This window comes from Carcharhinus amblyrhynchos, unplaced genomic scaffold, assembly GCF_965287045.1.
Source record: "Carcharhinus amblyrhynchos unplaced genomic scaffold, sCarAmb.v2.hapA scaffold_665, whole genome shotgun sequence".
In the NCBI taxonomy this organism is placed as follows: Eukaryota; Metazoa; Chordata; class Chondrichthyes; order Carcharhiniformes; family Carcharhinidae; genus Carcharhinus; species Carcharhinus amblyrhynchos.
The window spans coordinates 1-17,939 of record NW_027650405.1 but is presented as its reverse complement, the minus strand read 5'-3'; the positions used below and the strand labels follow the sequence as shown (position 1 = coordinate 17,939).

The following is a 17,939-nucleotide window of genomic DNA, read 5'->3' as shown; positions in this document are numbered from 1 at the left end:
TGACGGATTCTAACATTTTACCTACAACAGACGTTAAACTAACAGGCCTATAATTCCCTGCATTTTGCCTGGCACCCTTCTTAAACAACTGCGTAACATTAGCAGTTTTCCAATCTTCCGGCACTTCCCTGGAATCCAGCGACGTCTGGAAAATAACCACCAAGGCATCCACTATCACCTCCGCCATTTCTTTCAGAACCCTCGGATGCATTCCATCTGGTCCTGGGGACTTGTCCACAATCAGTCCCTCCAGTCTGACGAACCCCACCTCTCTAGTAACAGTAATGTCATTCAGACCCTCCAGTCCTACCACCTTTCCATCTCTAACACCAGGCAAATTATTCACATCCTCCTCCGTGAAGACCGAAACTAAAAAGTTATTCAAGACCTCAGCCATATCCCCATCCCCTACCACTAAGTCCCCCTTCTCATCCTCTAAGGGTCCAACGTTCACCCTAGCCAGCCTCTTCCTTTTTATATATTTATAAAAACTCTTGCTATCCTTTTTTATATTAAGCGCTAGCCCAGCTTCATAGTTTCTCCTACCCTTCTTTATCAACTTCTTTGTCAATCTTTGTTGACATTTAAACCTCTCCCAATCCTCTTTTCGCCCACTGCTCTTAGCTACTCTAAACGCCTCCGCTTTTAATTTAACACTTTCCTTCACCTCCTTTGTTATCCACGGCTTATTACCTCTCCTCCTACGATCCTTTTTAACCATTGGACTAAATTTCTGCTGAGCACCAAGAAAGATCTCCTTAAAGATCCTCCACTGCTCCTCAGCAGAGGAAGTGTCAGTGTGAGGGTCAGTGTGAGGGTCTGTGTGGGGGTAGTGTCAGTGTGAGGGTCTGTGTTGGGGGCAGTGTCAGTGTGAGGGTCTGTGTTGGGGGCAGTGTCAGTGTGAGGGTCTGTGTTGGGGGCAGTGTCAGTGTGAGGGTCTGTGTTGGGGGTAGTGTCAGTGTGAGGGTCTGTGTTGGGGGTAGTGTCAGTGTGAGGGTCTGTGTGGGGGTAGTGTCAGTGTGAGGGTCTGTGTTGGGGGCAGTGTCAGTGTGAGGGTCTGTGTTGGGGGCAGTGTCAGTGTGAGGGTCTGTGTTGGGGGTAGTGTCAGTGTGAGGGTCAGTGTTGGGGGTAGTGTCAGTGTGAGGGTCTGTGTTGGGGGTAGTGTCAGTGTGAGGGTCAGTGTTGGGGGTAGTGTCAGTGTGAGGGTCTGTGTTGGGGGTAGTGTCAGTGTGAGGGTCAGTGTTGGGGGTAGTGTCAGTGTGAGGGTCTGTGTTGGGGGTAGTGTCAGTGTGAGGGTCTGTGTTGGGGGTAGTGTCAGTGTGAGGGTCTGTGTTGGGGGTAGTGTCAGTGTGAGGGTCTGTGTTGGGGGTAGTGTCAATGTGAGGGTCTGTGTTGGGGGTAGTGTCAGTGTGAGGGTCTGTGTTGGGGGTAGTGTCAGTGTGAGGGTCTGTGTTGGGGGTAGTGTCAGTGTGAGGGTCTGTGTTGGGGGTAGTGTCAGTGTGAGGGTCTGTGTTGGGGGCAGTGTCAGTGTGAGGGTCTGTGTTGGGGGCAGTGTCAGTGTGAGGGTCTGTGTTGGGGGCAGTGTCAGTGTGAGGGTCTGTGTTGGGGGGTAGTGTCAGTGTGAGGGTCTGTTGCTGCCCGTGTGGGTGAGTTTGGGGTGCCGTGTGGGTGCTCTCTGACCTGTTGGCTGCTTTGTTGGGGTTAGAGTTACACTCGATGGACTGGCTGTGTCGCAGCGTTCCCTCTCCAGCTGCTGCTGATATCGTGAATGTTTCTGTAGATTCCGAGCCCCCGGGGCTGATTCCGACAGACTGGAAATCTGCAACGTGATACAGAACAGTCAGACAGTGAGGTTCAGACCAGCGCTGTATCCAGCAGGTCAGCAAAACTGCTCTGATATTCCAGACCCGCTTTAAATAAACAGATATCTAAACCTTTACCCAATCTCCGCTGTTCCAGATCCGACAGTCTCCCCTGAACTGAACAGGAACGAGGGAGAGAGTTAGATAAAAGTGTGATGATGTCACATCAAAAACACAAGTGTGAAATTTTATCATCCACTGGATTCTGAGGGCAATTAAACAAGAAATGAGGGAGAGAGAGAGAGAGAGACAGGGAGAGAGAGAGAGAGAGAGAGAGACAGGAGAGAGAGAGAGAGAGAGAGAGAGAGAGAGACAGGGAGAGAGAGAGAGAGGGACCCAGAGACAGGGAGAGAGAGAGAGAGGGACCCAGAGACAGGGAGAGAGAGAGAGAGGGACCCAGAGACAGAGAGGGAGAGAGAGAGAGGGAGAGGGAGAGAGGGAGAGGGAGAGACAGAGAGGGAGAGAGAGAGACAGAGAGGGAGAGAGAGAGACAGAGAGGGAGAGAGAGAGAGACAGAGAGGGAGAGAGAGAGACAGAGGGGGAGAGAGAGAGACAGAGGGGGAGAGAGAGAGACAGAGGGGGAGAGAGAGAGACAGAGGGGGAGAGAGAGAGACAGAGGGGGAGAGAGAGAGACAGAGGGGGAGAGAGAGAGACAGAGGGGGAGAGAGAGAGACAGAGGGGAGAGAGAGAGACACAGAGGGGGAGAGAGAGAGACACAGAGGGGGAGAGAGAGAGACACAGAGGGGGAGAGAGAGACACAGAGGGGGAGAGAGAGACACAGAGGGGGAGAGAGAGACACAGAGGGGGAGAGAGAGACACAGAGGGGGAGAGAGAGACACAGAGGGGGAGAGAGAGACACAGAGGGGGAGAGAGAGACACAGAGGGGGAGAGAGAGACAGAGGGGGAGAGAGAGAGACAGAGGGGGAGAGAGACAGACAGAAAGGGACAGAAAAAGGGACAGACAGAGGGAGAGACAGAAGAGAGAGACACACACACACATAGAGAAAGATGCAGAGAGGGATTCCAAGAGCTCAGTGGAATTCCCTAAAGCAGTGTGGAGTTGAATCATTGCTCTGTTTCTATTCCTGGTGCAGTGAGAGTTTAATTTCTGATCAGTTTCTGACCCTGGTTTGTGTTGTAATCTCCCTTTTCCTCCGAATCCTCATTGTTGGTGTTCTCAATGAGGCTAGAATGATGCTTTTTGCAAAGTTTCAGGTTGTTATTTATTCCCCAGTCTGTGTGAGACTCTGTTAGCTGCCCACACACTGTAAAATGTTGTGAGTAATTTGGTAAATCTCATGAAGAGGTTCTGGTTCTTGAATAGTTTAACAAGAAGTTCACTTACTGAGAGTAACTATGTACAGAAATACAGTTTCAGCTCCATGCTTCCCCGACACACATCTCTTTTTTTAAACTTTATTCCAATCCAATCAAGTCAAATTAAAGTCCAATTCAGAGTCCCAACAAGTTTGGACATTCCTGATCCGAGCTGACAGACAGGGCTCTCACCTCCCGTCCGGGGCTCGATCTACAGGATCCAAGCTGTTTGGAGTAGGCATAGCTTCTGCTCCAAGGCTTGATCTCATTTACATCTTAGCCAAAAGGCCGACACATCTCTGTCCAGTACAAGGTTGCCCTGTAGACTCAAGTCATCTGTTCCCATTTATCAGGCTGAGTGTTACAGTACCTCGGCCCACATTAACCCTTTCTATACCAGACCCTTTCACTGAACTAATCTGCCTTACTCCTCCTTTCACTATTTATATATCTGCAGATGAGTTTGGGAATTCATAAGACCATAAGAACTAGGAGCAGGAGTAGGCCATTCGGCCCCTCAATCCTGCTCCGCCATTCACTAAGATCATGGCTGATCTTACCCGCCCGCTCACCATAACCCTTAATTCCTTTACTGTTCAAAAACTTATCTATCCTTGCCTTAAAAACATTCAATGAAGGAGCCTCAACTGGGAAGGGAATTCCACAGATTCACAATCCTTTGTGTGAAGAAGTTCCTCCTCAACTCAGTCCTAAATCTACTTCCCCTTATTTTGAGGCTACGTCCCCTCGTTCTAGTTTCACCCACCAGTGGAAACAACTTCCCTGCTTCTATCTTATCTATTCCCTTAGTAAGCTTATATGTTTCAATAAGATCTCCCCTCATTCTTCTGAATTCCAATGAGTATAACCCCAGTCTAGTCAGTCTCTCCTCATAAGCCAACCCTCTCAACTCCGGAATCAGCCTAGTGAATCTCCTCTGCACCCCCACCAGTGCCAGTATATCCTTTCTCAAGTAAGGAGACCAAAACTGTACACAGTGCTCCAGGTGCGGCCTCACCAAGATTCTCTTTTGTGTCAACTACCAGTCTTTTGTCATACTCTCTATCTCTCTCTCTTTCAAGTCATAGAGTCACAGAGGTTTACAACATGGAAACAGGCCCTTCAGCCCAACTTGTCCATGCTGCCCTTCTTTTTAAAAGCCCTAAGCTAATCCCAATTGCCCACATTTGCCCCATATCCCTCTATACCCAACGTACCCACATAACTGTCTAAATGCTTTTTAAAATTCAAAATTCTACCCGCCTCTACTACTGCCTCTGGCACCTTGTTCCAGACACTCACCACCCTCTGTGAGAAAAAATTGCCCCTCTGGACCCTTTTGTATCTCTCCCCTCTCACCTTAAACCTCTGCCCTCTAGTTTTAGACTCCCCTACCTTTGGGAAAAGATATTGACTATCTCGCTGATCTGTGCCCCTCATTATTTTATAGACCTCTATAAGATCACCCCTCAGCCTCCTACGCTCCAGGGGAAAAAGTCCCAGTCTATCCAGCCTCTCCTTATAACTCAATCCATCAAGTCCCGGTAGCATCCTAGTAAATCTTTTCTGCACTCTTTCTCGTTTAATAATATCCTTTCTATAATAGGATGACCAGAACTGTACACAGTATTCCAAGTGTGGCCTTACCAATGTCTTGTACAACTTCAGCAAGACGTCCCAACTCCTGTATTCAACGTTCTGACCAATGAAACCAAGCATGCTGAATGCCGCCTTCACCACTCTGTCCACCTGTGACTCCACTTTCAAGGAGCTATGAACCTGTACCCCGAGATCTCTTTGTTCTGTAACTCTGCCCAGTGCCCTACCGTTAACTGAGTAAGTCCTGCCCTGGTTCAATCGACCAAAATGCATCACCTCACATTCACCTTAACTAAACTCCATCTGCCATTCATCAGCCCACTGGCCCAATTGATCAAGATCCCGTTGCAATTGGAGATAACTTTCTTCACTGTCCACTATGCCACCAATCTTAGTGTCATCTGCAAACTTACTAACCATGCCCCCTATATTCTCATGCATATCATTAATATAAATGACAAATAACAGTGGACCCAGCACTGATCCCTGAGGCACACCGCTGGTCACAGGCCTCCAGTTTGAAAAACAACTCTCTACAACCACCCTCTGGCTTCTGTCAAGAAGCCAATTTTGTATCCATTTAGATACCTCACCCTGGATCCTGTGAGATTTAACCTTATGCAACAACCTACCATGCGGTACCTTGTCAAAGGCCTTGCTAAAGTCCATGTAGACAACATCAACTGCACTGCCCTCATCTACCTTCTTGGTTACCCCATCAAAAAACTCAGTCAAATTTGTGAGACATGATTTTCCACTCACAAAGCCATGCTGACTGTCCCTAATCAGTCCTTGTGTCTCTAAATGCCTGTAGATCCTGTCTCTCAAAACAGTTTCTAACAATTTACCCACCACAGATGTGAGGTTCACTGGCCTGTAATTCCCAGGCTTTTCCCTGCAGCCCTTTTTAAACAAAGGCACAACATTTGCCACTCTCCAATCTTCAGGCACTTCACCTGTGACTATTGATGATTCAAATATCTCGGCTAGGGGACCGGCAATTTCCTCCCTAGCCTCCCACAGTGTCCTGGGATACACTTCATCAGGTCCCAGGGATTTATCTACCTTGATGCACTTTAAGACTTCCAGCACCTCCTCCTCTGTAATATGTACATTCCTCAAGACATCACTGTTTATTTCCCCAAGTTTCCTAACATCCATGCTTTTCTCAACAGTAAATACTGATGAGAAATATTCATTTAGGATCTTACCCACCTCTTGTGGATCTTTAAGAGACCCTACTCTCTCCCCTGTTACTCTTTTGCCCTTTATGTATTTGTAGAAGCTCTTTGGATTCTCCTTTGCCGTATCTGACAAAACAATCTCGTGTCCCCTTTTTGCCCTCTTGATTTCTCTCTTAACTCTATTCCTACACCCCCTATACTCTTCAAGGGATCCACTTGATCCCAGCTGTCTATGCATGTCATGTTCCTCTTTCTTCTTCTTGACCAGGGCCTCAATATCCCGAGTTATCCAGGGTTCCCAACCTCTGCCAGCCTTGCCCTTCACTCTAAGAGGAATGTGTTTACCCTGAACCCTGGTTAACACACTTTTGAAAGCCTCCCACTTACCAGATGTCCCTTTACCTTCCCACAGACTCCCCCAATTCACTTCTGAAAGTTCCTGCCCGATACCATCAAAATTGGCCTTGCCCCAATTTAGAATTTTAACTTTTGAGACAGACCTATCATTCTCCATAGCTATCTTAAAAATCAATAGAGTTATGGTCACTGGTCCCAAAGTGATCCCTCACTCACACTTCTGACCTCTGGTCTCCCCTCCAAAGCCTGTCCACCATCTACAGGGCTCAAGTTAGGAGTGTGATGGAATATTCTCCACTTGCCTGGTTGGGTGCAGCTCTAACAACACTCAAGGAACTCGACACCATCCGGGACAAAGCAGCCCCAATCCCTCCATCACTGACGCACAGTGACAGCTTGTGTACCATCTACAAGGTGCACTGCAGCGACTCACTAAGGTTCCTTAAGCAGCACCTTCCAAACACACAACCACTGCCATCTAGGAGGAGAAGGGCAGCAGACACCTGGGAATACCCCCACCTGGAGGTTCCCCTCCGAGTCACTCACCATCACGACTTGGAAATATATCGCTGTTCCTTCACTATTGCTGGGTCAAAATCCTGGATCTCCCTCCCTAACAGCACTGTGGGTGTACCTATACCTCAGGGACTGCAGAGGCTCAAAAAGGCAGCTCACCACCGCCTCCTCGAGGGCAATCAGTGATGGCCCAGCCAGTAACACCCACAGCCCGTGACCAAATAAAACAAAAGGACCAGCAGGGAAATGTGGGCTGAACAGCCCCCCCAAGCCTGTGATTTTGATGAAATAAACTGAGTTGTGGATGATGTGTCTGGAGACAACAATGAGCTGAGTGTGCGATGGAATGTCACTCAGATTTAATGGATAATATCAGAAAGTAAAGAAATTCAATTTGAGACCAATCCATTGAGGTTAGAGCAGTGGAGATCTCAGAGAACAGAGCAGGAGTGATGGGGCCGTGTGTGGAAAACTGCATTGAAATATTCCACTCAAATCCCTGAGAGCACAGTAAAGTCCAAGCTGAGAGAATGGCCACAATTCGATTATTCAATTCCCATCTCAGCCTGTACAGAACTGGATTTCCTCAACGCAGCCGACAGCCACATTTTATTCTCCAAAAGTTATTTCATCAGGAAATGGAGGGACAGAGAGGGGGAGAGGATAGAGGCAGAGAGCAGGAGATGGCGAGAGAATGAATTCCAGAATTTGGGATCACAGGACTGAGACACCAACGATGCCAAGACAAATAGTTTGCACTTGAAATTGGTGATGGGCAGGAAGCCAGAGTTAGAGGAGTGCAGAGATCTCCGAGGGTTGATCCAGAAATTGGGAAGGGGAAAGGTCAAGGTGGGATTTATAAACAAGGATGAGAATTTGTAAATGGGGGCCAGTATAGACCAATGGGATGAAGGTTGGAGATGATGATGTGTGAGACACCATCTTTGGAACAGCTCAGCAAGGTGAAATGTGGGAGATGGGCCAGGAGTGTTTTTGAATAGTGTGGTCTGGAGGTAACAAAGCCTTGGTTGACGAACAGACATTGTGTGATCAGATACTCACCATGGGAGGGACACTTGCAGCCTGTTTCTTCATCTTGTCGATATCCAGTGGTTTGTGAGGCAGACAGTGAGTCAGGCAATCAGAGCCAGAGGTTAATAAACGTGGCCTGGGAGACAGCACCCTGAATACAAGAACAAATACACGGCTATATTTTCAGCTGAAGGAGCCGAGTTAAAGAAGATAGCAAAGAACAAAAAACAGTACAGCTCATGAACAGGCCATTCGGCCCTCCAAACCTGTACTGATCATGATGCCTGCCTAAACTAAAACCGTATGCAGTTGCGGAGTCCGTATCCTTCCATCCCCATCCCATTTACATTTTTGTCTAGTTGCCCCTCAGATGTCACTATCGTACCTGCTCCCCTCACCTCCCCGGGCAGCGCGTTCCAGACACTCACCACCCTCTGTGTAAAAAAAAATCTTGTAAGCCTCTATCAGGTCACCCCTCAACCTCTGTCGTTCCAATGAGAACAAATCAAGTTTCTCCAAACTGTCTTCATAGCTAATACCCTCCAGACTAGGCAACATCCTCCTAACCCTCTTCTGTGTCCTCTCCAAAGAATCCACATTCTGGCATTTGGCAGCCAGAATTGGAGACAATATTTTAAATGAGACCTAACTAAGGTTCTGTACTGCTGCAACATGACTTGCCAATTTTTATTCTCAATGCCCCGATGAAGGCAAACATCCCGTATGTCTTTTTGACTACCTTATCTACCTGTGTTGCCACTTTCATTGATTGGTGGACATGTACGCCCAGATCCCTCTGTAAGTCAACACTCCAAGGGTTTGACCATTTACTGTCTCATTCCTACACACACTGGACCTTCCAAAATTCATTATCCCACACTTGTCCGGATTAAACTCCAACTGCCATTTCTCCACCTGAATCTTCAACCGATCTATATCTTGCTGCATTCTCTGATAATCCTCAAATTATCCGCAAATCCACCAATTTTTGTGTCATCTGTGAACTTACTAATCAGACCAGCTACATTTTCCTCCAGATAATTTATATAAACTACAAACAGCAAAGGTCCCAGCACTGATCCCTGTAGAACACCACTAGCCATAGCCTTCCATTCAGTAAAGCATTCTCTACTGCTACCCTTTGTCTTCTATGGCCAAGCCAGTTCTGTACCCATTCTTTTAAGCTCTCCTCTGATCCCGTGTGACTTCACCTTTCGTACCAGTCTACCATGAGCTTGTCAAAGGTTTTCCTGAAGTCCATGTAGACAATATCCACCGCCCTATCCTCATCTATCATCTTCATCACTTCCTCAAAAAACTCAGTCAAGTTAGTGAGGCACGATCTCCCCTTCACAAAACCATGCTGCCTATCACTAATAAGTCCACTCCTTTCCAAATGTGAGTAAATCCTGTCCCTAAGAATCTTTTCCAATAATTTCCTGGATTATCCCTGTTACCCTTCTTAAACAACAGAACAAAATTGGCAATCCTCCAGTCCTCTGGAACTTCACCTGTAGCCAATGAAAATATAAAGATTTCTGTCGCCATCCCATAAATCCCTGCCCCTGCCACCCTCCGTATTCTGGGATAAATCCCATCAGACCCTGGGGACTCACCTACTTTAATGCTTTTTAAGACGCCCAATACTCCTTCATTTTGATATCAACATGGCCCAGAATATCTACACACCCTACCCTCAACTCCTCATCCATCAAGTCCCACTCTTCGATGAATACTGAGGCAAAATATTCATTTCGTATCTCGCCCATTTCTTCTGGTTCCATTCATAGATTCCCTCCATGATCGTTGAGTGAACCAAACCCTTTCCCTGGCTACTGTCTTGCTCTTTACATACATGTAAAATGCCTGAGGATTTTCCTTATTCCTGTTTGCCAAGGATTTTTCCTGACGCATTTTTACTCCTCCTAACTTCTTCCTTAAGTTCCTTCCTACTTTCTTTGTAATCTACAAGGACATCATCTGTCCTCAATCTTTTAGTCCTTCCGAACGCTTCTTTTATCTTTTTGACAAGGTTCATAATATCCCACGTTATCCAGAGTTCCTGATACTTGCCACATTTATCCTTCATCCTAACAGGTACATATCAGTCCCAAATTCCAATCAACTGACATTTGAAAGACTCCCACATGTCAGATGTTGATTTAGCCTCAAACAACCTCCTCCAATCTACACTCTCCAGATCCTGCCTAATGTTGTTGAAGTCTTACCCCAATTTAACACCTTTGCCCAAGGACCACTCTTGTCCTTATCCACAAGCACCTAAAAATTTATGAATTTATGGTCATTGTTCCCGAAATGTTCTCCTACTGAAACCTCGATCACCTGGCTGGGCTCATTCCCCAATACCAGGTCTATTATAACTCCCTCCTGTGTTGGGCTATTTATAGACTGTTTTCAGGAAACTCTCCTGGACGCTTCCTACAAATTCTGCCCCATCCAAGCCCTTTGCAGTGAGTGAATCCCAGTCAATACAGGAAAAGTTAAAATCTCCCACAACAACCTTGTTACTTTTACACCTTGTCAAAATCTCCCCACATATCTGTTCCTCAATCTCCCGCTGGCAGTTGGGAGGTCTGTAATAAACCCCTAACACTGTGACTACACCTTTCCTATTCCTGAGCATATTGCCTCACTGTATGAACCCTCCGAGGTGTCCTCCTGCAGTACAGCTGTGATATTCTCCTTAACCAATAGTGTAACTCCCCCACCCCTTTTACATCCCCCTCTATCCTGCCTGAAACATTTGTATTCTGGAATGTTTAGCTGCCAATCCTGTCCATCTTTCAACTATATTATTCTGGATAGGACTCACGATCAAAAAACAATCTCTGTAACATCTTTCTGCATCGACTCCTGAACAGTCCTCGATCCAATACAATCTAATTGGCCAAAGATTAATTATTGAGTGAGATCCTCTAGAAAGTGGAGATCCCGCTCCAAACAATAGGCTTCACCACACACGGCACACAACACCGGGAATACCACTAATCCCAGCTCACTCCCAACACTAGGAATACCACTGACAGTGCGGCACTCCCTCAGTACTGACCCTCTGACAGTGCGACGCTCCCTCAGTACTGACCCTCTGACAGTGCTGCACTCCCTCAGCACTGACCCTCTGACAGTGCGGCACTCCCTCAGCACTGACCCTCTGACAGTGCGACGCTCCCTCAGTACTGACCCTCTGACAGTGCGGCACTCCCTCAGCACTGACCCCCTGACAGTGCGGCACTCCCTCAGTACTGACTCTCTGACAGTGCGGCGCTCCCTCAGCACTGACCCCCTGACAGTGCGGCACTCCCTCAGTACTGACCCTCGGACAGTGCGGCACTCCCTCAGCACTGACCCCCTGACAGTGCGGCACTCCCTCAGCACTGACCCTCTGACAGTGCGGCACTCCCTCAGTACTGACCCTCTGACAGTGCGGCACTCCCTCAGTACTGACCCTCTGACAGTGCGGCGCTCCCTCAGCACTGACCCTCTGACAGTGCGGCACTCCCTCAGCACTGACCCCCTGACAGTGCGGCACTCCCTCAGTACTGACCCTCTGACAGTGCGGCACTCCCTCAGTACTGACCCTCTGACAGTGCGGCGCTCCCTCAGTACTGACCCTCTGACAGTGCGGCACTCCCTCAGCACTGACCCCCTGACAGTGCGGCACTCCCTCAGTACTGACCCTCTGACAGTGCGGCACTCCCTCAGTACTGACCCTCTGACAGTGCGGCGCTCCCTCAGTACTGACCCTCTGACAGTGCGGCACTCCCTCAGCACTGACCCCCTGACAGTGCGGCACTCCCTCAGTACTGACCCTCTGACAGTGCGGCGCTCCCTCAGTACTGACCCTTGGACAGGGCGGCGATGGGGTATTTTTTGTACAGACTGTTTCTCACCGGCTGGGATTCGATGCCTCGGTCTCCTCCAGTTCATCAGCGCTGCAGGTTGCGCTGGAATCATTGTTACTGCTCGGCCGGACGCTCCCCTCGGTCTCTGCCATCTTGTCTGGTTCTGTTTTTGGCGTCTGTGTGATCTCCTCCTCTGACATTCCTCGTTCTTCATCTCTCACTTCCTCATCCACAGATGGGGATTCGTTCTTTGTCCTGTCCTGCAACTGCTCAATCTTCACCTGACTAATCTCTCTGTCTCCCTTACGGATTCCCTCGGAATCTTCCGGGTCCACTTTGGAGTCAGGCATCTCATCTTTCTGGGACTCTGCTCTTCCTGTGTTTTCTGGATTGGCTGTGCTTGGGGATTTGTTTTTATTCTCCGATGTTGGTGAGGGAACACCCTCTGATTCGGAACTCTTGTCTGAAAAGCAAAGGGAACGATGTGTCACACTGTCGGGAACTCACATTTCAAACTCACCTTTCATAAGAACAAAGAACAAAGAAAATTCCAGCACAGGAACAGGCCCTTCGGCCCTCCAAGCCTGCACTGACCATGCTGCCCCCGACTGAACTAAAACCCCCTACCCTTCCAGGGATCATATCCCTCTATTCCCATCCTATTCATATATTTGTCAAGATGTCCCTTAAAACTCACTATCGTATCCGCTTCCACTCCCTCCCCCGGCAGTGAGTTCCAGGCACCCACCACCCTCTGTGTAGAAAAATCTGCCTCGTACATCTCCTTTAAACCTTGCCCCTCGCACCTTAAACCTGTGCCCCCCGAGTAATTGACTCTTCCACCCTGGGAAAAAGCTACTGACTATCCACTCTGTCCATGCCTTTCAATCTTGTAGACTTCTATCAGATCTCCCCTCAACCTCCATCGTTCCAGTGGGAACAAACCAAGTTTCTCCAACCTCTCCTCACAGCTAATGCCCTCCATACCAGGCAACATCCTGGTAAATCTTTTCTGTACCCTCTCCAAAGCCTCCATATCCTTCTGGTAGTGTGGCGACCAGAATTGAACACTATATTCCAAATGCGACCTAAGATTCTATAAAGCTGCAACATGACTTGCCAATTTTTAAACACAATGCCCCGGCCAATGAAGGCAAGCATGCCGTATGCCTTCTTGACTACCTTCTCCACCTGCATTGCCATTTTCAGTGACCTGTGTACCTGTACACCCAGATCCCTCTGTCTATCAATATTCTTAAGGGTTCTGTATATTTCCTATCTCTATGCGACCTTCCAAAACGCATTATCTCACATTTGTCCAGATTAAACTCCATCTGCCATCTCTCCGCCCAAATCTCCAACTGATCTATATCCTGCTGTATCCTCTGATGGTCCTCATCGCAAACTGCAAATCCACCAACCTTTGTGTTCCATAAGAACTAGGAGCAGGAGTTGGCCATCTGCCCCCTCAAGCCTGCTCCGCCATTCAATAAGATCATGGCTGATCTTTTCACAGACTCAGCTCCACTTACCCGCCCGCTCACCATAACCCTTAATTCCTTTACTGTTCAAAAATTTATCTGTCCTTGCCTTAAAAACATTCAGTGAGGGAGCCTCAACTGGACAGGGAATTCCACAGATTCACAACCCTTTGGGTGAAGAAGTTCCTCCTCAACTCAGTCCTAAATCTGCTTCCCCTTATTTTGAGGCTTTTCCCCTAGTTCTAGTTTCACCCACCAGTGGAAACAACTTCCCTGCTTCTATCTTATCGATTCCCTTCATCATCTTATATGTTTCTATAAGATCTCCCCTCATTCTTCTGAATTCCAATGAGTATAGCCCCAGTCTACTCAGTCTCTCCTCATAATCCAACCCTCTCAACTCATCGCTTCCTTCAGCTGTGAGGGTAGAATCAGGGAAGCGGATGTTGATTGGCTGCTGCCAAGCGATGGAGGCGCACCCTCTGTATCTCCTGTCATTTCTTCTTCATCCTCACTGACTGCAGAAGCTTCCAGATCCTCAGCAGCAGCAGCGGAACTTGCTGAGGTTTCTTCACCCTGCCTGGTCTCTCTCTTCTTCTTCACTGCCTCCTGTCAAAGCAAAACACAAACTCCTGAGGAAATGTTACCGTAAATAACCGCAAACCCTTGGCAACAATGTGGAGTTGATATAAAAACTCTGAGCAAATCTAACAACTGAGGAAAGAACGCTTTTGCTTTAGACGTTTTCCTTTAGCATCAATGACCAATGAGGCAACACAACTGGTGCTGGAAAATGGGATGAGAACAGATGGATGTTCAATGGGCAGCACAGGCACGATGGGCCAAAGGGCCTCGCTCTGTCTGTAAAACCCTGTGACTTTCATCAATCACTGTTAAAATGCAGCGAAATATAACTACTTCTCATTGCTGGTAAATTTCTAATCAGAAAATTAAAGATAAACAGTAAAGTCACCACAGGCTGGGGGATTTAAATTGAGGATCGGCACATCTCAGATGAGGGGCAAGGATGAGAAGGCGGGATCTTTGTGAATAACCTGAGCTGCTCCGGGGATCGAACCCACGTTGATGGTGTCGTTCGGTGTTACTAACCTGCCGTCCAGTCCACTGAGCCACATTGACCCCACGATATAATGTCTGTGCTGAGCTTTTCTCCTGTCCTTTCTAACTTTGTGTAACAGTTTCTGCAATTGGTGCATTGCGGGATATCTGGAATGTGTCTCGGACCCTAACTCTGAGCCTGAGTCAATGCTTCCAGCCCTCCCTCACACAGTACAATGACGTAGGAAGGAAGAGTGAGGAGGTCCAGAAAGTGAGTACAGAGAGCTTGGTAGGAAGTTAAAAAGCAGGACCTCGAGGGTAGTAATCTCAGGATTGCTGCCTGTACCACGTGGCAGTGAGGGTAAGAGTAGGATGTTCAGGCAGATGAACACGTGGCTGAGGAACTGGTGTAGGGGGCAGGGTTTCTGATTCTTGGATCATTGGGACCTCTTCCGGGGCAGGTGGGACCTGTACAACAGAGACGGGCTACACCTAATCTACAAGGGGACCAATATACTTGCAGGGAGGTTTATTGGGGAGCGTTTAAACTAGATTTGCAGGGGGGTGGGAACCAGAGTGCCAGAGCAGATAGTGGAATGGGGGTGAAAATAAATGATGTTAATAGTTCATGCAAAATCACAAATGGAAGGGTTGAGTGTGGTGGAAATAATTTTTTGAGGTGTCTCTATTTCAATGCCAGGAGAACTGTGGGGAAGGCAGATGAGCTGAAGGCATGGATTAACATGTGGAAATATGACATTCTAGCCATTAGTGAAACTTGGCTACAGGAGGGGCAGGACTGGCAGCTCAATGTTCCAGGGTTCCAATGTTTCAGGCGTGATAGAGTCAGAGGGATAAAAGGTGGGCGGAGGGATGGCATTGTTGGTCAGGGAAAATGTTACAGCGGTACTCAGGCAGGATAGATTAGGGAGCTTGTCTACAGAGACCCTATGGGTGGAGCTGAGAAACAGGAAAGGTACGACCACATTAATGGGGTTGTATTATAGACCACCCAATAGTCAGTGAGAATTGGAGGAGCAAATCTGCAGAGAGATAGCTGACAACTGCAAGAAACAGAAAGTTGTGATAGTAGGGGATTTTAATTTTCCACATACAGATTGAGACTCGCATACTGTTAAAGATTTAGGCAGGGTAGATATTGTAAAATGTATTCAGGAAAATGTTCTGAATCAATATATAGAGGTACCAACTAGAGAGGATGCAATATTAGATTTCCAATTAGGAAATGAGCTTGGACAACTGACGGAAGTGTGTGTAGGGGAACACTTTGGTTCCAGTGACCATAACGCCATTAGTTTCAACTTGATCATGGATAAAGACAGATCTGGTCCTTGGGGTGTGGTTCTAAACTGGAAAAAGGCCAAATTTGAAGAAATGAGAAAGGATCAAAAAAGTGTGGATTGGGACAGGCTGTTCTCTGTCAAGGATGTGATTGGTAAGTGGGAGGCCTTCAAAGGAGAAATTTTGAGAGTGCAGAGTTTGTATGTTCCTGTCAGGATTAAAGGCAAAGTGAATAAGAATAAGGAACCTTGGTTCCCGAGGGATATTGCACATCTGATAAAGAAGAGAGAGGGATGTATGACGTGTATAGGCAACAGAGAACAAACAAGATGCTTGAGGAGTATAAAAAGCACAAGAAACTACTTAAGAAGGAAATCAGGAGGGCTAAAAGAAGACATGAGGTTGCTTTGGCAGTCAAGGTGAAGGATAATCCTAAGAGCTTCTACAGGTATATTGAGCAAAAGGATAGTAAGGGATAAAATTGGTCCTCTTGAAGATCAGAGTGGTTGGCTTTATATGGAACCAGAAGAAATGGGGGAGATATTAAATGGGTTTTTTGCATCGTATTTACTAAGGAAACTGGAATGGAGTCTACGGAAATAGGGCAAACAAGTAGGGAGGTCATGGAACCTTTACAGATTAAAGGGAGGAGGTGCTTGCTGTCTTGAGGCAAATCAGAGTAGATAAATCCCCAGGACCGGACAGAGTATTCCCTCGGAACTTGAAGGAGACTAGTGTTGAAATTGCAGGGGCCCTGGCAGATATATTTAAAATGTCAGTATCCACGGGTGAGGTGCCGGATGATTGGAGGATAGCTCATGTTATTCCACAGTTTAAAAATGGCTCAAAAAGTAATCTGGGAAATTATAGGCCGGTAAGTTTGATGCCAGTAATGGGTAAATTATCGGAAAGAGTGCTAAGAGATAGGATCTACAAATACTTGGACGGACAGGGACTTATTAGGGAGAGTCAACATGGCTTTGTGCGTGGTAGGTCATGTTTAATCAATCTATTAGAGCTTTTTGAGGAGGTTACCAGGAAAGTGGATGAAAGGAAGGCAGTGGATGTTGTCTACATGGACTTCAGTAAGGTCTTTGACAAGGTCCCGCATGGGAGGTTAGTTAGAAAGGTTCTGTCACTAGGTATACATGGAGAGGTAGTAAATTGGATTAGACATTGGCTCAATGGAAGAAGCCAGAGAGTGGTTGTGGAGGATTGCTTCTCTGAGTGGAGACCTGTGACTAGTGGTGTGCCACAGGGATCAGTGTTGGGTCCATTGTTGTTTGTCATCTGTATCAATGATCTGGATGATAATGTGGTAAATAGGATCAGCAAATTTGCTGATGATACAAAGATTGGAGGTGTTATGGGCAGTAAGGAAGGTTTTCAAAGCTTGCAGAGGGATTTGGACCAACTAGAAAAATGGGCTGAAAAATGGCAGATGGAGTTTAATGAAGACAAGTGTGAGGTTTGCACTTTGGAAGGTCAAACCAAAGTAGAACGTACAGGGTAAATGGTAGGACACTGAAGAGTGCAGTAGAACAGGGGGATCTGGGAATACAGGTACAGAATTCCCTAAAAGTGACGTCACAGGTAGATAGGATCGTAAAGAGTGCTTTTAGAACATTGGCCTTTGTAAATCAAAATATTGAGTATAAGAGTTGGAATGTTATGGTGAGGTTGTATAAGACATTGGTGAGGCTGAATTTAGAGTATTGTGTACAGTTTTGGTCATTTAATTACAGGGAGGATGTAAATAAGGTTGAAAGAGTGCAGAGAAGGTTCACAAGGATGTTGCCGGGACTTGAGAAGCTGAGTTACAGAGAGAGATTGAATAGGTTAGGACTTTATTCCCTGGAGCATAGAAGAATGAGGGGAGATTTGATAGAGGTGTATAAGGTTTTGATGGGTATAGATAGAGTGAATACAAGCAGGCTTTATCCACTGAGGCTAGGGGAGAGAAAAACTAGAGGACATGGGTTAAGGGTGAAGGGGGAAAAGTTTAAAGAGAATATTAGGGGGGGTGGTTCTTCATGCAGAGAGTGGTGGGAGTGTGGAATGAGCTGCCGGATAAGTGGTAAATGCGGGGTCACTTTTAACATTTAAGGAAAACTTGGACAGGTTCATGGATGAGAGGGGTGTGGAGGGATATGGTCCAGGTGCCGGTCACTGGGACTAGGCAAAATATGGTTTGGCACAGACAAGGAGGGCCAAAGGGCCTGTTTCTGTAATGTAGTGTTCTATGGTAGGTTACATTCTGGTCAACGTTACAAAGGTTAAGAATGCAATTGCAGAACAGAACTTGTTCTTTTTTTAAGTCATGCGTGTGACATGGACATCATTGGCTGGGCAGCATTTATTGCCCAT

The 17,939-nt window shown here is 47.1% G+C and overlaps 1 protein-coding gene across 1 annotated transcript in view; it reads right to left on the bottom strand.

The window, feature by feature from the left end:
• The window catches only part of LOC145339773 (nuclear receptor corepressor 2-like), a gene marked incomplete at both ends in the record, with an annotated part of 85,181 nt that extends 71,361 nt beyond the window's left edge, over positions 1 to 13,820 (bottom strand). The window contains 4 exon segments of the mRNA XM_080184301.1: positions 1,681 to 1,819; positions 7,898 to 8,018; positions 11,779 to 12,193; positions 13,691 to 13,820. Coding sequence (XP_080040427.1) covers positions 1,681 to 1,819; positions 7,898 to 8,018; positions 11,779 to 12,193; positions 13,691 to 13,820 — 805 coding nt within the window.
• Positions 13,821 to 17,939: the final 4,119 nt, after the last annotated feature.